The sequence below is a fragment of the Gossypium hirsutum genome, chromosome D04 (genome assembly GCF_007990345.1).
Source record: "Gossypium hirsutum isolate 1008001.06 chromosome D04, Gossypium_hirsutum_v2.1, whole genome shotgun sequence".
NCBI lineage: Eukaryota > Viridiplantae > Streptophyta > Magnoliopsida > Malvales > Malvaceae > Gossypium > Gossypium hirsutum.
In genome coordinates this window covers 5,682,833-5,707,428 of record NC_053440.1, presented here as the reverse complement: position 1 = coordinate 5,707,428, position 24,596 = coordinate 5,682,833, and the positions used below count along the sequence as shown (strand labels likewise).

Here is a 24,596-nt window from a genome sequence, read left to right as displayed (position 1 = left end):
GAGAAGATGAGAATTGAAATTCCATGGTGCCCTAGCCTCAATTCTGTCCACATCCACCTAATGATATAATCGAATAAGATACCTTCATTCATTCAGATCAGAAATTGAAATACCCCAAATCGGATGCCAAATGTTTACCAAAGTCACTCATATTGACCGAAAACTAACCATATTTGATGTCAGTAAAGAGCCCACAAAACAATTATCAAAAGAAACCACTAGATTTGGTCTCTTTTTACAGAAACAATGAACAATGAAACTAGAACAAAGAGAAAAGGAAAAATGTGCTACAAAACAGAAAAAAAACCGTGCTACAAAGCAGAAAAAAATACTGTTAATTAAGATTTAGGCTCATATTTTCAGCCTTTTTCGATGTTTGTTTCATGTAAAATAGGATGGTCAATGTAAATAGTTTTCTAGTCAACGTAAAATTACCCCCTTATTTCCGTAAAATATCTTACAAATTTTTTTATAATATATTTCTAAACTGATAAGGCTCTATTCACTATAACACCTCCATACCTGACCCGAACATTAGGTCAAAGCACTGAGATGTTACATTCTCTTTTACATTCTTCACTCATCAAATAATTTTTATAAACTTTCATAACTTTTCAATTTAGTATCTTTTTGTCATAAAAGTTCAATATTCACTAATTAATCATATTAAATCATTTTCTTTTCTTGTTACACTTTAATCATATAATTTATCTCAAAATCTTGTTCCACATATCAAATTTATATGTATTTCACTTCTATTATTTCATCTACATATTTTCTCAAGTTTAACTATTTAGTCTTTGTCATCATAAAAATTCCATACGTTTCCACAAATTCACTTTATTTCATCATCTCATAACACATTCATTAAACTTTTATCATAATTTCCTTATTCACATATTAAGTTGTTTCACACTTAAACTTTTGTACATTTTTCAATTTAGTCAAATAATTCATTATAATTTAATTTTCACCATATAATCACTTTAATAAAATAATTCATTACAATATCTTATTTCACATAACAAATTTTCATGGATATAACTTTTATTGTTTCAATTATAAATTTCACAAAGTTTACAATTTAATCCTTAACATCATGAAGATTCATCATCTACTATAATTTCACCTTAACATCACTTTGTAATCAGTTCACTACTTATCATAAATCTCAAAATATATGTTTGTTTAATTGAAAACAACTTTTATGAAATATTTTCAAGTAATCTGCCAAACAATAGAAAATATTTTACATAGATTTATCTAAATACCAAAAAATATTAACTTTTCCAGAAAGGTAAGCCATTTTTCAAAAATCATTTTACGAAAACTATTTTATCAAACAACCTATGATATTTAAAATAGTACAAATATCTTTTAAAAAAGATGATATAATATGTATATATATATATATATCAAAGATATCATATCTTCTTTTTATTGCATCTATTATAAATTATCATAATATAATTGTCGAACGTGGAATAGATGCTGCACTTTGACTTTTGGAAAAGCATTCTGGAAATAGAATAATCTATTATATACAGATAACCTTATTTGACCTCAGTTTTTCATAAATTATTCTAGAAAAATCATAATCTTATATTAATATATTATATTATATTATATCTATCCAATCAATTAAAAGAAAAGGCGAAATATGAGACACAGTATGGCGAGCACTGATTAAGAAATTTTTTATGGAGTACATTCCTACGCCTATATATTTCTTCAAATTATTTTTTCTGAAAAAAGAAGAAAAAATAAGCAGAGAATCCAGCAGCAGTTTCCGTCGCTTTCTGTTTGCCCAAAAAACTAAATCCCGGATTTCTTCCGCAATTCCCGCTGGTTAATTTGTCTCCGATTCCGGTACTCCTATTTTCCTCCTTCCTTTCTTCTTTCTTGTCTTTTCAATATTTTTCTTTTTATCTATCTTGCATATTGGTTTGTTATTGAATTATTTTTGGTTCTTTTTTGTTTCCATATTTTTATTTCAGTTGTTACTTTGATGATATGTTATTTCTTGTTTTTTCTGCATTGATGTTGTTGTTGGATGCATTTTTTTTAAAAGTTTTAATCTCTTTTTGCAAATCCTTGTTGGATGATTGAAATTGAATTTGCTTTGAATTGATGCAAAAGATAATAAGTTAATCACGATTAGGGTTGCCATGCCTTCTGAAATTATTGTACTTTACTTCTGTTATATGCAATGGCTGTAAAGAAATAAAAAACAGGAAGAACTTGGGCTCTTTATGTCATCTTTTCCTTCTTCAGGACCATAGATATATATTAAAAATAAACTTTGAATAACATTCGCCAAGAACAATGAAGCTTGGACGCTTACTGTCTCACTTGGCTAAAAAATTGTGGTTAAAACATGCAAGGATTCGTGTTCTGAATGCATATTGGACATGTTCAGACACATAAAAATATGAAAATAATAATAAAATAGGCTGAAATGTGGTCAAGATATGGTTGGATAAGTCTAGATACGGCTGGATTTGCGATGATCAATTTGGTTTTGATTGTTTAATCATTGAATTTTTTGGTTCATTTCTGTTGTTTGATGCTGTGTTGTTTTCTTCTTGTTTTTCTGCATTGATACTTTTGTTTGATACATTTTTTATTTTAAATTAAAAAAATTTTTGGGGCAAAACCTTGTCGGATGATTGAATCAGTTGTTTTAAATTGATGCAAAAGAGAATAAGTTGATCACGTTTAGAGTTCTCTTGCCTACGGAAACATTTGTATTTACTTCTGTTAAATTCAATGGCTGCAAAGAACAAGAAGCTTGACTCTTTATGTCATTTTTTCCTTCTTCAGGATCATAATATATATTTAAAAAAAGAGTGAAAAAAACTTGAATAACATTTTAATGAAAATTTTAACGTCAAGTTTTTAACTTCAAATTTTATTTTAAAAAATTGAAAAAAACTATTTTCACGTTAATAATATTTTATTCAAAGGTATCAGTTTTACAGTTTTATTGTTTATTATTCCATAATAAATCTTTTTCTTGTTGTGCTCTACTGTTTCCATGCCTAATTTTCTTTAAAAAAATTCGTGTTCCTCTGTTCATATCTGTTGTACAAGTATTCTGTATCTGCATCCCTGCTGCTTAGGCCAAGAAACTTAATAGATCCTGATATATATATTTCCCTTTTGAAGAAGGGATTGGGGGGGGGGGGGGGAAGAGATTCTCAATGTATGTTAATTAGATTAGAACTTCTTTTCCTTAAGCAATTATCGTCAATTTCATTCATATTAAACCACCATTGACATGAATGGAGGAGCATTCTTTATTGAAATGAATTTATGGCATATGTTATTTGAATTGCATGTCTTGTTATGTTTAATACCCCTTAACTTTGAAGGATATGCCCTAAAGATGACTTTGAGGATATGCCCATCCCAAATTCAAGTCTGGGACTGCTAATCTTTTGACTGCATATTCTGTACATTTTCTGATTTTCACATCATAGCCATCCTCTCTTGCACCTATTCTCACCCTTTTAGATGGTTGGAATGTGAAAATTAAGACACTATGATGTTATGATTGTCTTTCATATATGGTGAATGGTGTGGTTCGTGCTTTTTTCTTGTTTAGAGGGGAATGCTAGTCGTGCACTATATTTGAATTTCTAGTGTACTATAATTCAAATTAAAATCAACTATACTTGGAATGTAGAATTTTTTCCTTTTTAAAATATTTTTCTAACGTTCATTCAATTGTTTTATGTTTTATTCATCATGAAGAACGAGCAGAGTACAGGAGACAACAGAAGTTCATTTTCTTGGACTGATTGGTTAACGAATATGCTCTGTTAGCGTTTTCTAAAACAGAAATTATGGGGATAAAATCTTACCAGAATCCAGCTGAGCTGCTGGTAAAGGAATATTTACTAGCAGATTCCTTCATCCCATACACATCAATCATTTGCGGCATTTGTGCCTACAAGATGGTATGTTCCCTAATCATTTTTGTGATTTACTGTTCAGATTGAAAATAATTCAGTTGAGTTAGAACGACGATTTGCAGCTGTATGATCTGAACTTTTTATCTTATTTCTATAATGATGGTTACTTTTCATTGAGCTTTAGTTTCTTCTGAGTTTTCTCTGTTATTTTTCTCATTTCTTCTGTTTAAGCGTCTTTTTTTCCCTTTATTTCCTTTGTGCTACCTTTTCCTTCTTTCTCTTCCTCTCAAGTTTTGACTGCATTATCCTTTTCCAGGTATATGATCTTACTCAGTTGTTTAGCAGTGTTTACTTTAAGAGCTATCCTAGCCTACCAAAAATTCAACGCACTGAGTGGAGCAACCGGTGACTAATATTTCTAGTTATCTTGAATTTGTCATTACTTTTTGCTTTTATATATACAGAATTAACGTCGGGATGGTTTATGCAGATCCATATCAACCTTTCATGCCATGTTCGTAACTGCCATGTCGTTATACTTCGTGTTTTGGTCAAACCTCTATTCTGACAACCAATATGCTGGCATGGTTACTTTCCGCAGTTCTGCATTGTCTACATTCAGTTTGGGGGTGAGGATAGCTTTTTCCTTCATCTTCAATGAAAACTTTTGGAATTGAGATAATATTTGATCATTTATGTCTGGTCTTTTATCCTTGACTTCTAATATTGGCTATCAGTAAAAAGTTGATCTGCCTGACTTTAATAACACGTCATCGTGATAATTTTAGTCATGCACTGTGATACATAAAATTCTCCTGAGTGGTTTATTTTGAGCACATTTACTGTATCATTTAGAAGAAGCTATGAAATGTTAAGTTTTCTTTATTGAATATTTAAATTTCTAGCGAATGGAAATGTTTTACTTGATAAGTTTGAATGATGTGGGTGGCTCTACCATTGATACGACAAATAGTTGTGAATTGCTGTTTTTTCTCATGCTGAAATTGACCTCTCATTTTCCAGGGACAGCAATGAAGAGTACCATCATATTTCTGTCTATGTAATATGTATATCCTTGGTCATGCCTGCAAGTGCAATTCTTCTGATTTAATATGGTTTAAGGTTCTCCGCCACTTTGTTTCATAGCCCCAACAGAGTATTTTATGTACCCTTAGCCAAATCTCTTGTTTTTGTGCAAAACGAGTAACATAATTGTGGTGGAAAAATATGCATTCATGTTAACTCCTTTTCACAAAATTTAATAAACTTAACTTTTAGCTTAGGACAAGCATTTCTTGAACTCATGGTCAAAAGTTTTCATTGAAACTTTATAGTAAGCTGGGCTTGGTTTTCATAGGGGTTTGCTAGTCTTGGTTCAATGGATTAGGATCCCAAACATTATCTTTTGTCTATTATTTTTCAATACATACATCTTTACCATTCATTTCTGCAGGACTTATTTATTATTTGTGGAAGTTATACTTTTCTTTTGAAAGTTGTGAAAGTCACTTTTGAATGGTGATTAATGTGTAATGGAAATTAATGGAGGGGAGTCAGACCCTGGTTCAATTCACCTTTGATGTGAAGACTACTCATTAAAATAAAGATCTCCGATGTCACATGTAGCTAGCATACGGCAAAAATTTTTCACTGTGATTGCAATTTTGCAATTAAAAGCTCAGTCTCAGAAACTATAAATGTACAATGTCATCGTGTGTCTCTCAGTAAGCTTTCATGGCCATGAGGCATGGTCTGCTAACTCAATAAGTAAATCACATTGCTCGTGAGCTGTACCTTGAATTTCTTAGATAAGCTCTTATAAGCCCTTGTCTGAAATAAAACAAAGACGGGCTAATATGAGATATCTGAGGAAGTAGAAGGTTTTTTTTTTTTTTGTTAGTATGTTAGCCTTTTTATATTGCAGAATGATGATCTGTCTAATGAATGACTGAATAAATAATAAATACACGCAGAGAAGCTGTGAAAGTCATGATATTATTTACCAACCACATACCAAGTGACACACTCTACCTATCAACTCAGTTTTTAACGTGGCTGGAAATTTAGTTGTAGCACTGTTGTTTGTACAAGAGGAAAATATATTTCAGAAATTCATCTTGCTGAACGTTTTCATTTTGTGTTTAATATTTCTCTCGGTTTATATCTTATCATCTCAGAGCCAGCTTCTAAGTAATTATCTTACATGCCATTTCTTGAAAATTTTCTTTTGACAGGCATCTGTTGGTTACTTTCTGGCTGACCTTGGTATGATCATTTGGTTTTACCCTTCTCTAGGTGGAATGGAGTATGTAAGTATTTTATTATTGGGTCTAAGTCTTGGCCTATGTCAAGCCCTGATATTCAAGCTGATCCTGATGTAAATCAACCTAAATTTTTTGTTATTCAGGTCCTTCATCATCTTCTGTCATTAGCAGCTGTAGCATATTCTATGTTGACTGGGGAGGGGCAGCTTTACACCTTCATGGTACTAATCTCTGAGACTACAACGCCTGGGATCAATTTGAGATGGTAAAAGATTACATATTTACTACTTCATTCCTTGCATGCCAATTGTAAAATACTTGTTACTTTACTCTATGTTACAGATGTTACTGGTTTCATATAGGTATCTTGACACAGTTGGAATGAAGAGATCCAAAGCTTACTTGGTCAATGGAGTTGTAATATTTGTCGCATGGTTTGTGAGTGAAATCAGTTTATTGCTCTTGGACTTTTTCCTTTTCTGTTAATGCTTTCATTTATGTCCTCTCCACTAATTTATCTTGCAGTTACTTATAATGAACTTTGATGTTTTTGACAGGTTGCTAGAGTACTCCTGTTTATGTATCTATTTTATCACATCTACTTGCACTATGATCAAGTAAACTGTTGCTGCAAAACTTTACCTGCTGTCATCCCTAGGCGTGCATGTTTATTATTTACTAGCTTATTTGCCTCTTAATCTAAAATTTTATTAAAATTATCTTGGGTTCTAAGTATTAAACTTCTTTTATACTATCTTACTTTAGCTGGCACATACTGGGTGCTATATTGTTTTGACTTTTCATTTTCTCTAAGGTATCCATTTCTGTTACTTGTATCTGACCCGTATTCAGACACGGATGCGTGGTTATGATTATCCAATTATATGGAAAAACTTAAAAAATGAGGCTTAACTGTGTTAGACAGGTACTTGCATCTCACATTTACCTTTGAGTCTGAGTAACACAAGGTAGATGTATTCGTTTCCTTCTTGACAAAAGAGATTGTAGTTCTGGAAATAACAATTAGGCATGAATTAACTGAATTAGTTCTTAGTTTCAAATCGAAGGGGTATTTGTTATTGCTTGTGTTAAGTAATGAACAAACCTGATATCATTTGAGAACAGTAGTAAAACTTGATATGACACCTTTAACATCTTATGCCTCGTTTTTAATATGTTGACAGGGATTTTTCACATGAATAAATTATTATCATACATTTTTTCTTCTGATAAATAAGTTAACAGCGAACTGCAATTTTCTCGTAAAAGCAGGTAAAGCAGATGCACAGCTATGGGCTATTGTTAATATTCGTTGTGCCGTCAGTCCTATCAGTTATGAACTTATTTTGGTTCGGAAAGATTATAAGGGGATTAAGGAAGACATTAGCAAAGCGGCAGTGAAGAAAAGGGTGTAGCAAAACAGAAACTGATGATGAATTGGGACATGGATCGACCGATTGACTGGCAAAGAAAATCATTGTCTTCTATTAGGCCTAATGTCCTTGGCATTTGATCGCACCCTCTGTGATTGTTAAATACGTAAATGGGTATAGGTGAAAACTAGAGTTTTGATTCAACGTCACAAATCTGAAAGGAACGATGAAAACTAAATACCTGGTGTATGATGGGAAATCTGTGTACATGAAGTGAATTGAATTAATAAAAGATAAATTCTGGTTAAATAAACATTATATTGTGGATAGCTAATTAAAATAAATGCATGAGTCCATGTTTGGAATTGATTCTTCATGTTTAGCTTGTAAAATGTTTTGCTATTAGATTTAAAAATTATGTCCCACCCTTTAAAGTGGATTTGTAGCCATTGCAATAGAATCACGCCACTTAACAAGCGTACCATCTGAATCCATCCCAACTTCACTCACCGGTGACTGGAACCAAACAATGTAACAGTTAGCTGACTTGTGTAGAAGTTGAGCGAGAAACCACTCGTTTCTTTGAGGAGCATCCACCAAGATAAATGTAATGTCCAGAAGTAGACCTTGGATCCTCAAAATAGCTACCACATAAGCGCATTAGAAAACCCAGTGAGATCCAGGAAAGATGACAACTTGAAGAGCAAATCAGATACTTCAGGATTCTCTTAAAAAAAAAAACACCATTGAATGTGAAAAGGCCGTTGCATGTATTGGCTCACTTTGTATACGTTGTAGGCAACGTTAGGCCTAGTTAACACATGTACTGTAATGCTCCAATCGCACTCCTATAACCTGTAGCATTTTCAATTGGAACACATAACGATGATGACAATGCTGGAGAGCTAACCAATGGAAGTCACTTCTAATCCCAAAAAGTAGCTTAGGTCACCTAAATCCTTCAAAGAGAACTGAACATTGAACTCGCAATGCTATCCATACCTTGTTTCGAACCAGTGACTATTATGTCATCCACGTACACAACCAAGAACAAGCATGACCCTCTAGAATTTTTGAAGAAAATGGAAAGATCAACTTGGGATGAGGTAAACTTCAATTAGACCACTAGAAAACCTCTTAGCTTTTTGAACCTAGCACAAAATGTTTGTTTGAGCACATATGAATCTTTTTGTAGTTTCTCAAAGCTAAGGGGTCGTGCCATAACCACTTCCATGAGCAAGTCACCATTATTGACATTCACTTGTGGTAGCTTCCAATGTTGTATGACAGTAAGGGTATGTATGGTTCTTGCTGCATTTGCCTTCACCATAGGACCGACTAAAGGTTTCATAGAGGTTATATATCCTGCAGATTGTGAGTACCCTTTGGCAACCAATCTTGTTTAATTTGTAGCGGGAGATAGTGCCATCAATATTTCTTTCGACTTTAAAAAGCCATCTGCAGCTTATAATTCTCCTATTTGCTGGTTTGGAACTAAGTTTTCTTCTTGAAGAGAACATCTAAGTCTTAACTGCACTTGACCACAAGGGATTTTGCATAGTAGTGTGTATATTAGGTCCTCATCTATTGCTGGTGCTATATAGGGTTTGGGCTTGGAACACGTTTGCCTTGTTGCGATTGATCATGGTATGAGTATTTTATGCTTCTATCTGGAACAATAGGAACTATTGACGATGATGAAGGTAACAAGTCTAGGTTAGGTGTAGTAAGTACTTGAGTAATAGACAACCTATGCTTAGTACTCCTTAAGATGTGGAAGTAATACCTGAAACTCTCCTCCACCATCAGTCTACTATTTTACCTCACACTTGTTGGTATTAGATTACTAATTATAATATTAAATAAGTATTTCATAAACATTAGATCTTATATTCTTCACAAATTTGAAATGTAGTCCCTATACTTTTTTTCTTCAGAAATTTAATTTCTCTACTTTTCAGATTTCAGAATTCGGGTTCAATTGTTAATATTGTTACATTTTTATTGTTAAATTTGTTTGTATGACATTTTGAAATTAAAAAAAGAATTACTCACTTGGTAGCAATGTAACTACAAAAATTACTTTGTAATAAACTTGAATTTAATAAAATAATTTTAATAATATTAACAGTTGAACCCGAATTTTGAAATTTAAAAAGCAAAGAACTAGAATCTAAATAAAAATAAAAATAAAAATAAAAATAAAATATTAAATTATAAATTTACGAAAAATACACAAACTTATGACATATTTTAACTTAAGTAAAATTATTTTAATTGCTCAATTTGATAACAACATTTACATAATATAGAAACTTTTTTACAACAAATATATGGACCAATGATTTGTTGCAATTTAGTGGATATCTCGATAATTAATGGGTTGGAGTAGTAAAAAGTTCAATATCTCTTAAGTAAAGATGAATTTGTGAATGAAAAAAGACTTGGAATCCGACCCAATTCGATTTTGGAATATAGTTGATGTGAAAGTCAGAAGAATTTGGAAGTGCCCATAATTGCTCTTCCATAAGCCAGTGGAAGTGAAGCAAATTTCTTTGCTTTCCCTACATAAGCCCTTTTGGTGAAATTATTATAGTCATTTTCTTCAATGACATCTAAGATTTGTCTATACAACAACAATGATGCCCACACTGGCCATCTGCTTGCCTCCTCTAGCTCCGCAACCCCTTTTTCGGCCTCATCAAAGTACATTCTTGCTCGTTTTATTTGATTTTTCATGAAAATTTTCCATTTATTGCTCACTAGTCCTCGAAATATTTCGTCTTCCGATATCCCTGCCGAGGCAAGTTCATCTTGTGGAAGATATATTCTTCCTCTCCTACAACTGTTAATTTAATTATTCAAATTAAATCTTTAAAATGAGCATGAAGCTTATTGTTGTCACTAAAAGTAATGATCATGATGATGCTAATAATTCAGTGCCATTGAACTTACTCTTCCCCAACATCTCGGATTATATTAGTAAGTTGATTAGCGATTCCGAGGGCTAATGCAGCACTATAGACGGTTTCGTTGGATGCCTTTGATTCGGATGCGATTCCCATTACCGGAACACTCATTAGTCCGACCGTCCCAGCAACATAGAAGCAGTATAGATAGAGTTCATCAAAGTTGTTATATCTGGTTTTCAATAAATCTAACCTCATCCCTTCTATCATGTCCTTGAAGGGCTGCACAAACAAAACTCATTAATTGGTTGATATGGTTCCAAATCTCAATAAATTTGTGAATGCCAAACATGGCTATGCATCTAACCTGAATACCAAGAGGGTAGTTTGAGACAGTATGAGATAAAGCAGCATCAAACAAGTCATAGGGACGACCTTGAAAGATGTTACCTAATCTTTTCTCCCAAGTGTCAAGAGCCCTTGGTGTAATGTGTGAAGCATTTGGTCCATCTACCAGCTCATTTGTCCTTCTGCACCAAACTGCATAGCAAAAGGACTGGATATTTTAACAAACACTTTCTGAACATTCACTAAAAATCTGAGTTTTTATATCTTTTTAAATATTTGTGTTTGACACATATTTGAATATGATTATAAAGATATGATCTTTAATGAACCATCCAAATACATATAAAAACATTAAACATATATATATATCAATATTCTTGGTAACATAACATTGAGCAACATCCCAAATAGCCCCAAAAGAAAAACATTACATACCGTAGATGGCCCAAATAGCCCTCCGACGTTCTGATGTCATAAGCAATGTACCTTCAAACAACAACAAACAGCTCCTTCCATAAATTGGATATGGAGAAATCTTAATCTCCTAATTAAATTTTTGAGTTTTTCTTTTTTTCAAATTGTTTTTCTTTAATAGATTTGATGAAAGTACCATTAAAAAAAGTTAACGGGATGATGTGGAATTTTATATGTGGAATATTTTTAATGAGATGTAATTTATTGCTTAGATAATCCAATAAAATAATTACATGTGGATAATAATAAAATAAATAAATAATTTGTTAAAAAAATAAATCTTAATTTAAAGAAAATAAATTTAATTATTGTTGACACCATTTTTTGGATGAAAAACGGGGTCGACTTGGGTTTTGACGAAAACAAAAAAACGGGAGTCGCCACCGATCTTTTTAGATGAGGTGTGATCGGGTCACCTCGAAAAGTGGTTGTTTTTAATAAACGGTTTGATTTTATTAAAACAACAAGTTTGGTCCATGAAATTCAGAAAAATGGGTTCGGGAGTCGGTTACGCACGAGGAAGGATTAGCACCCTCGATACGCCCAAAATTGGTACCTAGTTGATTACTTAATGTCTTAATGTCGAAATTTTAAATACGATCCTTTCTTTTTGAATAAAATGAATTGGAAGATAAAGCTCATTTATTTTAAAGAAATAAATTGTTACACTGAGTAAGTTAGAGTGCAACATTTCAAATCCTCAAAATTAAGCTTATTCTTCGTCTTTTAAAACCTATGCATTTTAAGGAGGATATCCGATTATCTGAGTCAAATGAGAAAATCAAAACCCAGTAAGTTAGGGTTCGATTTCACAAAATTTCTAAATATCGAGCATTGCCTTTATTTTTAAAATCCTCGTCTCGAGAAAATAACATGTCATATCCAATGCGTTAGGATACAACGTGTCGAATTCCCGAGAATGAGCTTTTTACTTATGGGTTTTGATTAAAAAGGATGCTCGGTTATCTAAGTTCATCGAAAAATTTGAAGCCCAGTAAGTGAGGGCACAATTCTCGAGAACTATGAGAACGAGGCTTTTTTGAAAATTATGAAATAGGGTGATTGTAGTGCTTTGATAAAACACGATTTTTACAAATATGACATGATTGAAAAGTGATGTATGACGTAAAAGATAATATATAGTTCAAATGCATATCAAAGAATAATGAACAAATAATGAATTAATACTAACAAACATAGCAACAATAATCTTTATTGTACATTATGCTAATATCAATATCTACATTAAAAAACTAAAAGAAAACGAGTCAATTAAGGCAAATACGGACCAAATGTATGAGTTTTGAAATAACTAAAATATATAAAAATGAAATTATATTTATATTTAGATAAATAATATATAAATGAATATTTGAAAGGAATTAAAAATATGGTTAAAAATAAATACTACATAGAATAATAGTGTCCAAATAGGTTTTAAAGTAAATATTATATAAGGAATAAGTCACAACACATTAAATAATATATATATATATGTGCACGTATACATGATGAAGATTAAACAATAATACATAATAATTTTTGAAACGAATGTATAATAAACCCAAAGTGTTAATACTATTTTATTTATTATATAAAATAATACTACATTAAAAATACGTGATGAAATTAACCATTGATATAATAATACTCAAAGTAATAATATAAATAATAAAATTATAATACGTGTACATAGATAAATAAACATATAAATAATAGAACTAATGTTAACAATAGTAAAGATAATAAACTAAACAAAATTAGTAATAATAATGAAACAGAGGATCAAATTGACACCAAAGCTGAAATTAAAGGAAAAAATCTAAAATAAATAAAAGGGAAGGTCCGAATTAAAAAGCGCGAATGACATGGGGGACTAAAAAGGTAATATTTCCCACCCTCCAAAACGCAGCGTTATGACGAGGACCGAAATGAAGCGGACATCAAATTAAAGGGCGAAAATTAGAAATAAAAAAAATTGATTTGAACGCGCTACAAAAAGGGGAGGACCATCTGCGCAAATATCCCCAAAATGGAAAACACGCGGATCCTCCTGGTAATGGGTCGGGTCGACGCGCGGATCCACCCCCACCAAAACGGCGCCGTTTTATAATCATCATTTAAACAACACAAAAAACCATTCTTTTCTAATTTCATTTCCAACCCCCAATTTTAAAAAGAACAGAAAGCTGTTTGCTTTCTCTCCCTCCCCTATTTCTCTCCGTCGATCATGTTCTCCACCGCCCGCCGTACCACCACCGTACCCGGTGGCCGACGAAGCGCGGAGATGGGCTTCTTAGCCTCGTTTTGAGGCACATTCGAAGGCCATGCCTTCTCAACCCCAAAGAAATCGAAAGAAAGGTTCCCCCTCTCCCCGGTTCGACTTCGGCGATTGGAGAAGAGATCTCCAGCGATGAGTCTGTGGGAAGATCAAGGTGAGGTTACCTTTCTCTTTACCTTTTCGTTTATTTTCGTACATGAAAAAGAAAAAAGAACTAAAACACGATAAAAAACAAAGAAATCAAAACCCAGAATTAGATGAAAGAAACTATTGTAAAAACCAAAAATCACCTTAAAATCTCTTTTTGATTCCTGAAAGTCTTTAAAAGAGGGGAAAACTCCCTTAAAATACACTCAGTTTTTTTTTCTCAAATACAATTGGTTTCCCCCCCCCTTTTTACATTGAAAATGAATGGCTCTTTATAGCCGATTATACAAAGTCCTATTGTTGTTTTGTTACTGTTTGCTGCGTTTCTGTTTCTGTTGCTGCTTCCGTCATGTTTGCAGGTGTTCAAGGAGGTGATGGGAGCAGGTGGAGGAGAGATGGCGATGGGACGTACGGCTGACAGAGAGCAGCGGCAAGTGGGATACTAGGGTTTCAGTTTCTGAAACCTTAGTCTGATGTGGGCTTGGCTGTTGGGCCAGGGTGCTGGGCCTTTTATTTCTTTCTTGGGCCCGGGCAAATGGGCCTGCAACAATTATCTAAAAAAATGTGTTAAAATGAATGCACACGTTCAGTATTTTTAGTTTGATTTATTAATTATCTTTTTTAAACCTTTTAGTGAACAAACGTATGCATTCATTTTGAAACACTTTTTTAGATAACTACATTTATTTTCTGTAAATTAAGACTTATTTTTTTAATTTTATGTATGATTTATTTATTTTTATTATTTTTCACATGTAATTATCTTATTAGGTTACCTAAATAATAAATTACATCTTATTAAAAATATTCCACATCATCCTCGTTAATTTTTTAACGGTACTTTCATCAAATCAGTTAGAAGAAGCAGTTTGAAAAAAAATGTTGATGGCCAAAAAAGGCTAAAAAATTACAATTAGGATCATTTTGACAAAACATGTAAACATTAATGGCCAAATTTGTCATTAAGCCTAATTATTTCACAAACAACTTTAAAATTTGACATGTGCTTTTTTTTAATATATATATATATATAAAATATTTTACTAGTTTCCAGTAGAACATTTGTTAACCTTCTAATCCTGCTTGTGAAGTCTAAAACCTCCACTTAGAGTATCAAATAATTTCAAATATATTAAATCCATTTTCCTAAAAAAAGATAATTAAATATTTTTAAAAATTTAAGCTAATAGAAAATGGTCAGCTTATTAATATTTAATTTTAAGTACACATTCTCAAGTGAGTTGTGTAACTAAGGTGTTATGTACATCTCTATTAAATATCAAATATTATTAAAAATGTAAAAGTATGAGAGTTCGAGTTTATTGAAACGAATTATCTCCCTATTTATGAGTTGTGGAGAAACTATAGGGAGTTCTAGGTATTGTGCAAAAACAAAAAAGTTTAGAACTTATAATATTGTTCAAAATTTAAAGTTTAAAGTTTAAAATATAAATATTTTACTAAATAAGATTTTTAATATTATTCTGGAATTATTAATAAATATACTTCCAGTTTCAATTAAAGGTAAAGCAATACTTTTTATAGAATAAATATATTTTTAAGGATAAAATTTTTATTTTTATTTACAAAATTGGTAATATTATTTGACCCAAGGTGAGAATGAGAGGACATACGTACCCAAGTAGAAAGTCTTGGCATACTCCGCACAGACTTCACCACACCTCTCATAAGCTTCATTCAACAGATCCCAATCTTTGCATCCTTCGTTTGGCCTCTGTTGTTTAACCCAAGCGGCTTGCTTCAACACCACCTCATGCACCTTTTCTTCTGAATATGCTCTTTCCGCCGTCGATGAGATCAGTGGGACGCCGGTCCTGAGTTTCCGACCAAATCTCTTCCTTGGTGGTGGTATCAAATTCTGTTTGGGAAATGTCACCCAAACAACACCACCCGCCGCCATCGTCCGATGATGTTCTTCAAAGCTGAATTTGTTTTGTTTTTAAAAGATTCATGGAGGAAAGAGGCACAAGTAAAACACGTCTTCTTCTTCTTCTCACCAAAAGCGCATGAGCTGCTTTTTTCCAACATAACTGACACCGTTATTGTTTATACAATTTCTTACGTCTTACCATTTTTCTATTTAAATATCTTCTACTTCATACGTGCATGAAAGAAACAAATAAAATTAATTTAAATTTATATAAAATAGAAAATATTTTCGTTAATTCAAATTTCGTGTTTTTATATATATTATAGTCTATATAATCTTAGGGTGAGTTTGGATGGGCGGTGCGTTTAGCTGCGGTTAGTGTAAAAACAACGGTGGCGGTGAGATTAGATACTGTAGCGATACTGTAGCGTGAGACAAAAAGTAAGTTAAACGCACCGCACCGCAGTCAACCGCCCTTCCAAACAAAGCCTTAGTAATATATTACTTTTATTATATATTAAATTTATTTATATTTTTTTAATGAAATAAGTATCGAATTAATTCGTAACACTAATTTAATTTAATATTTCATTATAATATATTATACAAGTACGTAACTACATTATTAACTGTCTTTTGATGAAAAAAAAGACGGTAGAAACCGTCCCCTCTAAATTTAAAAATTTAGTAAATTGGTTCTCTAAAAAATTGGTGAAATGTAATCCCTATCAATTTTAAACCTGGGCAATTAAAGATAATTAAGCACGAAATCTCCCATCAGTTGTACAAAATTTGATTGGAATAGTAAAAAAAATTAGCCTTCAACGTTTACATAAATATTTGTTATTTTGACCTTAATTCTATAAATTCAACAAATTTAGCTTCAATATTTACATATTTATACAAATGTTGCAGGATATATCTATTAAGTTAGGACCAAATCAAAAGAATGTGTAAACTTTGAGGGCTAAATTTATTATTATACCAATTAAAATCATGTACAATTGATGGAAAATTTTAACGATTAATTGTCTTTAGTTATTCACTTTCAAATTTTAGAGAGGTTAAAATACTTTAATGTTTTTGAGAGGGATTAATTTGACAATTTTGAAATTGAAAAGGATTGGAGATTTTTGTTTATAAAAGAAAGACTTTGGTATTTTTTTTTTAATATAAGCAAAGTCGTAGCTTATAAGGGCAAGTCGTAGTGATTATGATTGCATGAATTAGCTAGACTTTATTATTGCAATTTAATTTACTTTAATTAGTTAATTAGTAGATTAAATGTCATTATTTATGGTAGAGACAAAGGGAAAATAGGTTAAATTTTAAAAATAGTTTCTATATTTATTGATTTGTGTGGATTTAGTCCCTTTATTTTTATTTGCTTTAAATTTGTTTTTTTTTTCTTTTCGATTGGCTCATTTTCAGGTATTTTGTTAACTTTTTCATTAACTCTATTAAAATATTATGTATAATAATAAATTTTAACCCTAAATTTTTACCAATTTGATCCTTACTCTTTTTTCTTTAATTGTAGAAATTTATAAAAAGTTAAAAAAATATAGAAATATTATAAAATTTCCCCAAAAGTAACCACAAATTAAAGATAGAAAAACATAAAAAAAAATTACTATTAATTCGTTGTTACTAGAGATTTTAACATACTATTTTCATGTAGCAACAAGTACCATCAATATTTATATAAAAAAATCATAAGAAATTTAACGTTCATGAATATAAATGTTAGTAAATGATATGATATATTTGCAAACCGCAAACTAGCTACGCACCTGTCTTTTTGGGTCTTGTAGTATTTTATATTCTAGATATATAAAATAAGATTTTTTTTTTCCTTTTCTTCTTTTGCTTGTCTTTACTTTGATTGGGCAAGTGTTGCCTCTATCACGTGGAAACTCAAACGAAATTTCATGGTTTATAACAAATAGATTGAATTATTGTCTGAATAAATGCTACACACCGACTCTTACTAAAATGAAGACGTGGCTCAAGCTTATTCTTGATCAGGGGATACATGTATGGATAGGTGAAATTTATTAAATTTTATTTACTAAAGCTTTCAATTTTTAAGTTTGAAAAAATTATTCGACTTATGATAACGTTTTGGATAGAATCGAAATATGTTCTGGGTTGAGATGTCTTTATTATGTTCAAAGATCTATCTCTTAGCTCCGAAACATATTTTGAATCACTCGGTTTCGAGTTTAGGAGCTCAAGTTATGACAATTTTAGTGAAAACTGTGCAACTAAAATTTCTAGATGGAATTATTACGAAAATTACAAGTTTTGGACTTTTAATTCAAGTTTAAATCATATTGGATTCGATTTTTAAGCTTAACTTCTATTTTATATGAGCCCAATATTGTATTTATTATGTTTTGTTATTTTATTATTTATTTATTCCGAATTTTGAATTTTTTTTAAGTATTTTAAGTTATTTAGGAGTTCTATGTTTCTTATTAAATAAAAAAGTTTGATTTAAAACTACGTATTGTTTAGATTAATTAGAGCTTGAATATAATCGAGAGTTTTATTTGGATGTAATTAGCTAAGCCTATATAAAAACCTCTTAATTGTTCATTAGATACATAATTATTTTTTTGTTCATTAATAAAATTTCCAACTCTGGGAGTTAGTTTCTTTGTGCAAGATTGGTTTCTTATAATTTTTAGAAACGGTTTCCTTCTCAATTTTCTTTAAGAAGTCGTGTGAATTCATTCTTCATCCTTCAATTTACTGAGGATTATTTCTTTGAGGGTTGATTAGAGCCCTTAATTGAGTTTGTTGGGGTTTATATTTCAAAGGGTTCAATTGGATACTTATTCATCTATTTGTAACACCCCTCGCAACCCAATTGTCGGGTTTGAGTTACAGAATGCTACAGTCATTGTTGGAAAAACTACAGACAACTATCACTCAATTTAAGCATAAATCATACAAACATAATAATTATTTCAATTGATAAACATCAAATACAAACTTTCTCGGGTCTTATACGAGCCTATGAATGCTCTGAAGTTAACCTGAAATCGCAATGTGAAGAGTTCTTCGTCACAACGTGATCGTTTGTTTTGCCTCGTTGAGATGACGGGGTTCTTTGTCATGTTGTGGTCCAAAACCCAGATCTCATCGCGATGACCACTACTTGACTTAGTGACATGGACTCTGTTTTTGACACAAAATAGGCCTTTTGGTGACTATTTCAACCAACTAAACCATTATACAAAGTTGGTACATTTTTGCATAACATTACCTGCACAAGAATATGCCAAAACACGTGCCAAACCTATATTTAACTATTTACCCAATCAATTAGACCAATATGCCACAATTTGGCATCAAATCATTTTAATTCAACTTATATAAATTCAATTATACATATAGCCATTCCACACCATCATTTAATCATGCCATTCATGCTCAAATATACCATATCAAGTATCACACCTATAGTTCAAAATGTTACCAAACAACATGTTCAAATAAGCTTTACTTTACCAAATATTCAAACATTAGAAAGGTTCAACAATACTAACATCTATATTACCAAAAGCATAACTCCTATTAACATGCCACAAAACCAAATCAATGACAGGGTATTGTGAGATTCTCGTAGATTCGATCGACATGTTCCGCAAGATGGTAATCTACAAAAAAAGGAAGATAATGGGGTAACCATTTCAGATGCTTAGTAAGTGTTGGGAAATGTGTTTATATTGTAGTAAACATGTAATTGTTTTCCATGTATTTGAACGATGAATAAATAAATAAAGTTAATTTTACGTTTCACTATTATATCTTTTATGTTTCTGTCTTTCGTGTTCTACATGCATAGCGAAACTGTGACAAACAAATATTAGTTCATTGGTTGTCTAAGTTCAAACTGATGATAAGTGGCACTGTAAGAACGTTTACATTGTAAGAAAAACAACTTAGGGTCTGTTTGATTGTAGTAAAACATTTTCCGGAAAAGGTTTTCAGCCTTTTCTAGTGTTTGTTTGGCTGAAAATATTTTCCTCGCGTAAAATCAATTACAAACACGGGAAAAAGAAGCCTTTAATTTTGGAAAATGTTTTACCGTTTCTAATTCGGTAAGACATTTTCAGGAAAATTTTCCTTTCCCTTCCCCTTCCCCTTCCTCTATCCTTGACACCTGATCTTATTCTTGCCATCAGCCAACATCGATTCTTAACACCAGATACCGGTGTTCATCAAGTCTGGGAATTTTGCCCTGAATCAAGAACTCCGAAAGAGCTTTTTAAGGTGGAAATGGCTCGTCAGAGTTTTCGGGATAACCGTTTCCACAAAAAACACAGTTCTGATCTTCTCATGAGAATTCAGGTTAATATGGATGTTGAAATTGGGTTTTGGGGTTTTTTGTTAATTAGTTGTTCATGAAATTTGTTTTCCAAGTGTTGGCACCATTTTTTTGACAAAACGGGGTCGACTTGGGTTTTGAAAAATGAAATAAAAAACGGGAGTCGCCACCAATCTTTTTTGATGAGGTGTGATCGGGTCACCTCGACAAGTGGTTGTTTTTAATAAAAAATTTAATTTTTATTAAAACAACGATTTTGGTCTACGAAATTCAGAAAAACGGGTTCAGGAGTCGGTTACGCACGAGGAAGGATTAGCACCCTCGATACGCTCAAAATTGGTACCTAGTTGATTACTTAATGTCTTGGTGCCGAAAATTGAAAACTTTAAAGAATTTAAAAATACGATCCTTCTTTATGTGTGTTATTTTAAAATTACTCGAATAAATCAAAATGGAAAAATGCCTTCTTATCTCGAAGTAACAAGACGTCACACCCAGTAAGTTAGGACCCGACATCTCATATTTTGAGAGTAAGTTTGCATTTCATTTTTTATTTACACCTCATTTATTTTAATTTTAAAAGGATATTCGATTACTTAGAATCAACGAGAAAAATCGAAACCCAGTAAGTTAGGGCACAATTTTCTCAAATTTTCTAAATATAGAATATTGCATTTATTTTTTGAAATTTTATGTGTTTGAAATTTAAAAGATATTTTGCTATTTGGGTTTAATGAGAAAATCGAGACCCAGTAAGTTAGGGTACAATTTATCGAATTTCCAAAATGCAAAATATTGCCTTAGTTATTGAAAGTTTAAAAGGGTATTTGGCCATTTGGTCGAACGAGAAATCGAAACCCAGCACGTTAGGGCACGTTTTCTCGAATTTTCCAAACGCGAAATATTGCCTTAATTTAAAACTTTTCTTTTTTTGAATAGTTGCGAGTACAATACTCGAACGAGATGGATTTGTTTTATTTAGGAAAAAAATGATAAAGCAATCTAAGTTGGAAAACTATGTTGATGCTTAATTTACAATACAAGGACGTGAGCTAACAATGCAATAATAATCGCAGAGTAATGATACATGAATAAAATTACACCAATGGCACACACAATGAAAATAATCACTCAACATACATTATTTAAACATCAGTATTAATAAACAAAGATGAATAAATTAAATAACATATATGTAACTTCAAAATGAGTAGTATAAAGTAAATTAGAATAAATAAATGTAAGATAATTTTTTAAAAGATAATAAATGAGTCTTAAATAAATAAAAGAAATTTTTTAAAAAAAATCAATCATATACAAAACAATTTAAAAATATTATATATGAAAAATTTTAAGATAAATAATAATATATATGCACATATGAAAGCATAAAAAGAATATATAAGAATTCTTGGAATGGATAATAAATAAATTAAGACAAATAGCAAAGTCGAATAAAAGGTACCAAACAATTTTAAAATAATTAACATATAATACATCTTAAAGGAGATAGTATATATCTAAAAAAATATGGAATGTCATATAGAAAAGAAAATTTAAGATAATACATATAAACAAAAATGGTTTAATATAAATAATACGTAAAAATAAAATGAAATAAAACTATTTAAATGAAATAATATATATAAAAAAATTACACAGTTTAGAAAGCAAATAAAAATGAAATCAAAACAAACAAAACTAATAATAATAAACAAAAGCAATTTAAAAGAAAAAAAAAGAAATAAATTAAAGAACCAAGGATGAAACTGGAAACGAACAAAAATCTGGGGGGTCGAAACTGTAAATAAATGAAACAGGCTGCAAGGGACTGAACTGAAACACGCTCGAAGTGTGAGGGACCTATAGGGAAATATTCCCCAACCCTAAACGCAGTGAGAGTCTGCGCATGGTCTAAGGACCAGATTGAAACAGACACAGAATTCGCAGCCCCAAATTAAAAAAATAAAAGGGTCAGATTGCGCTTCAATGCAAGATGAAGGGACCAAATGCGCAAATTACCCTTAGGGCAAGAATGAGCAGATCTCTTCCCCTAAACGGCGCCGTTTTGTTTTTATTATTTAAACAAAAAAATTTTTGAAACCCTCATTTGCAGCCCCTGTTACAAAAAGAAAAAGAAACTGAAAGCCCTCTCAGCCCCCTCCATTATCCGGCCATGGTCATTCCGACGAACGGCCGCACCGCCGCCGCGGAGGCCAAAGGCCGGTGACGAAAAGATGGCCTTTTTAGCCCTCACTTCGCGGTGTATTCAAGGGTTGGGTTTTCTTGACCCGAGGGTCCGAAAGAAAATGGTTCAATCCCCCTCCTTTGAACGCGAATCCGACGACGGTGAAGGACTACCGACGACGGGGCTGCGAATCTCCCTCAGGTAAGTTTTGCTTTCCTTTTTTATTTTCGTTTTTTTAAAAAGAGAAATAATAATAATAAAAAGAAAGATTAAAAACAGTTTCTGCTTTTTATTTCTATTCATAAAAATCGGGAAGAACCTTACAATGGTTTCATTTTCGGCTTTTATAGCCGAACTACATGTTCTCTTCTATTTTTTGTCTTTTTCGTTTGTCTGTTGCTTTTGTTGTCTTCTTGCTTGCGTGTTGCAGGTGGTGTCAGAGGGCGTCAGACGCATGGGTGGCCGGTGATAGGCTGGAGGCATGGCAGACGAGGAGGCCACGTGAGGCATGCGGCGGCCAGCTAGGGTTTGCTGCTGAAATTTTGCTGAAAAATGTTTTCGATTTTGGGCCATTTGGGCTTTAGGGTTTTGATTTGTTTGGGTTTAAATTTTGGGTCATTTGTATTTTTTTTGGGCCTGTTGTATTTTATTTTCTTGGGTTGTAAGCTCGGTCAAATTTGGGCATTCACACCAAGTTTGGAAGAATTGGTTCTCTACTGTTGGGATTTCCATATAGTTCTCTTTAGTCTTTCCATTGCAGGGAAATTTTACTTCTATGATTGATTTCATGATTTGACAAAAAAACTTCAAAAAAGGAAAAAGAAGAAGCTTAAAACTTTTCTCTTTTGCTGTGGTAAACTTCATATCCAGATTATATGGAAACAGTTAAGGAGTGGAGAAAAGATTTCTTGTTTTTGACACGTCGTCTAAACCATTGTTGTTTGTTTGAGCCATTTTGCATTTTGAAGGTCATTCTAGTTCTTTCTGGATGTAGTTTGCGAAGGAGAAACAATCTGTCACTAATTTACCACAAACCAAACTGGAAGAGTTTGAAGATGTCAAGGAAGAGGCTGTAATGACAACATTACGCAGTGCCCTTGATTTTTATTCAACAATACAAGCAGATGATGGTCATTGGCCAGGAGATTATGGGGGCCCTATGTTTCTACTTCCTGGTTTGGTAAGGCTTAACAAAGCTATATCTGATTCTAATCTGTCTGTTAATGTGGAAATTAATAATGTCTTTTCTGTGGCTTAATCTACAAAGAAATTAAATTGCTGCTTCTTAAAATCTTTTGACATTTCACATTTGTACGTGTAGCGGAAGAACCAATCCTTTATTTTGTCATTATGTCTATCTTTTTAACTCTAAGATCCCCTGATAATTACATTTCAATAGCTTTCTGATTACCTTGACATTGTTGCATCTCTCAACAACTAATAATTGGATGATATGTAATTTAAGCTTTATTTATAAACTGCAACAGGTTATTACATTATATGTTACTGGAGCCTTGAATATTGTCCTATCAAAGGAGCATCAATATGAGATATGCAGATATCTGTACAATCATCAGGCAAGCAATGTGCACTGTGTGTGTTTAAGATTTTATGATTTCCACTTGTTGAGTAGATATTATGTTATGAACTAATTATGACATAATTATGTTATTATTGTCTGCTAGCTCTCTTGAATGTTTCTCACATCAGTTGAGCTTGTTCTAAGCAAGCATAGTGCTATCTGGATGAAAGGAAAACCAACCCATTTAAGTCAACTGCCTTTTACTAACTATTCGATGTCAGTTGGCATTGTCATTACCATATAAACAAATGAAGAAAATTGCTCTGTTCTGAGAGTTGTTTGTTTTCTTGCAGAATAGAGATGGTGGTTGGGGTCTTCACATTGAAGGTCCAAGCACCATGTTTGGTACTGTGTTAAATTATGTTAGCTTGAAGCTGCTTGGTGAATGTGCTGAAGGTGGAGAAAGGGCAATTGAGAAAGCACGTAAGTGGATCCTAGAACATGATTCCTTTCAAAAGTTTGTTAATAAATAGTCTCCTTTTTACAGGTCTTATATCTGTTCCAAAGGTTCTACATTATTCTACTCTAGATAATTTTGTATAATTCTGTAGGAAGAATGTGGTGCCATTGTCGAATGGTGTATTTGCCAATGTCATTTTTGTATGGGAAGAAGTTTATGGGTCCTATCACACCCACAATTCTATCCTAGAACATAGCTGATTGCATGCATATGGTTATGTATTTGTTGAATGCATACATATATACATATTTATGTCTGTAAATGTTTGCATTGGGATAAATTTTATAGGAGATAGCTTTGTGTTACAATGTAGATTGGTTGGCTAAGGAATTGGTTATACTTGAGAGTGGCTGAAATTTGATAATGATGCTATTTGTGTTGTTTGTAAGACAACAAAAAAAATTGCTTTTATGCTGAGCGCAA

The 24,596-nt window shown here is 32.0% G+C and overlaps 4 protein-coding genes across 6 annotated transcripts; 3 read left to right on the top strand and 1 right to left on the bottom strand.

The window, feature by feature from the left end:
• The first annotated feature begins 1,486 nt into the window (after positions 1–1,486).
• LOC107959744 (TLC domain-containing protein 4) lies at positions 1,487–7,867 on the top strand. 3 transcript variants are annotated; one of them, XM_016895884.2, is made up of 9 exons: positions 1,487–1,869; positions 3,757–3,962; positions 4,234–4,322; positions 4,408–4,546; positions 6,152–6,226; positions 6,325–6,446; positions 6,544–6,615; positions 6,739–6,798; positions 7,454–7,867. In XM_016895884.2, exons 2-9 carry the CDS (start codon positions 3,849–3,851, stop codon positions 7,455–7,457), a joined length of 675 nt encoding a protein of 224 aa, XP_016751373.1. In that variant the 5' UTR covers positions 1,487–1,869; positions 3,757–3,848; the 3' UTR covers positions 7,458–7,867. The 3 variants fall into 3 exon arrangements, with proteins under 3 accessions (XP_016751373.1, XP_016751371.1, XP_016751372.1); XM_016895882.2 differs by having other exon boundaries at positions 6,544–6,619; XM_016895883.2 differs by lacking the exon at positions 6,739–6,798 and having other exon boundaries at positions 6,544–6,619.
• Positions 7,868–10,004: 2,137 nt separating this feature from the next.
• Positions 10,005–15,757, bottom strand: LOC107959745 (phytoene synthase 2, chloroplastic). The gene is made up of 5 exons (XM_016895885.2): positions 15,352–15,757; positions 11,247–11,297; positions 10,831–11,003; positions 10,510–10,745; positions 10,005–10,399 (listed from the first exon to the last, which is right to left on the bottom strand). Exons 1-5 carry the CDS (start codon positions 15,632–15,634, stop codon positions 10,045–10,047), a joined length of 1,098 nt encoding a protein of 365 aa, XP_016751374.2. The 5' UTR covers positions 15,635–15,757; the 3' UTR covers positions 10,005–10,044.
• Positions 15,758–22,086: 6,329 nt separating this feature from the next.
• On the top strand, positions 22,087–23,207 carry LOC121216073 (uncharacterized). The gene is made up of 3 exons (XM_041091357.1): positions 22,087–22,332; positions 22,562–22,657; positions 23,126–23,207. The coding sequence occupies exons 1-3, from the start codon at positions 22,181–22,183 to the stop codon at positions 23,205–23,207; spliced, it is 330 nt and encodes a 109-aa protein (XP_040947291.1). The 5' UTR covers positions 22,087–22,180.
• On the top strand, positions 22,899–24,596 carry LOC107961453 (cycloartenol synthase-like). Its single transcript, XM_016897580.2, has 3 exons — positions 22,899–23,311; positions 23,619–23,708; positions 24,007–24,596. The coding sequence occupies exons 1-3, from the start codon at positions 23,207–23,209 to the stop codon at positions 24,184–24,186; spliced, it is 375 nt and encodes a 124-aa protein (XP_016753069.2). The 5' UTR covers positions 22,899–23,206; the 3' UTR covers positions 24,187–24,596.

Excerpts from the sequence above, each read along its gene's own strand:
- LOC107959744 (XM_016895882.2), top strand. The coding sequence starts at position 3,849 with ATGGGGATAAAATCTTACCAGAATCCAGCTGAGCTGCTGGTAAAGGAA. Across the intron at positions 3,963-4,233 it reads GCATTTGTGCCTACAAGATG|GTATATGATCTTACTCAGTT; the intron begins GTATGTTCCCTA and ends ATCCTTTTCCAG. Across the intron at positions 6,227-6,324 it reads CTCTAGGTGGAATGGAGTAT|GTCCTTCATCATCTTCTGTC; the intron begins GTAAGTATTTTA and ends TTTGTTATTCAG.
- LOC107959745 (XM_016895885.2), bottom strand. The coding sequence starts at position 15,634 with ATGGCGGCGGGTGGTGTTGTTTGGGTGACATTTCCCAAACAGAATTTG. Across the intron at positions 10,746-10,830 it reads ACTACCCTCTTGGTATTCAG|CCCTTCAAGGACATGATAGA; the intron begins GTTAGATGCATA and ends TTGTTTGTGCAG. Across the intron at positions 10,400-10,509 it reads ATCCGAGATGTTGGGGAAGA|TTGTAGGAGAGGAAGAATAT; the intron begins GTAAGTTCAATG and ends TTAAATTAACAG.
- LOC121216073 (XM_041091357.1), top strand. The coding sequence starts at position 22,181 with ATGGCCTTTTTAGCCCTCACTTCGCGGTGTATTCAAGGGTTGGGTTTT. Across the intron at positions 22,333-22,561 it reads GGGCTGCGAATCTCCCTCAG|GTGGTGTCAGAGGGCGTCAG; the intron begins GTAAGTTTTGCT and ends TGCGTGTTGCAG. Across the intron at positions 22,658-23,125 it reads GCATGCGGCGGCCAGCTAGG|TTTGCGAAGGAGAAACAATC; the intron begins GTTTGCTGCTGA and ends TTCTGGATGTAG.
- LOC107961453 (XM_016897580.2), top strand. The coding sequence starts at position 23,207 with ATGACAACATTACGCAGTGCCCTTGATTTTTATTCAACAATACAAGCA. Across the intron at positions 23,312-23,618 it reads TGTTTCTACTTCCTGGTTTG|GTTATTACATTATATGTTAC; the intron begins GTAAGGCTTAAC and ends AAACTGCAACAG. Across the intron at positions 23,709-24,006 it reads GATATCTGTACAATCATCAG|AATAGAGATGGTGGTTGGGG; the intron begins GCAAGCAATGTG and ends GTTTTCTTGCAG.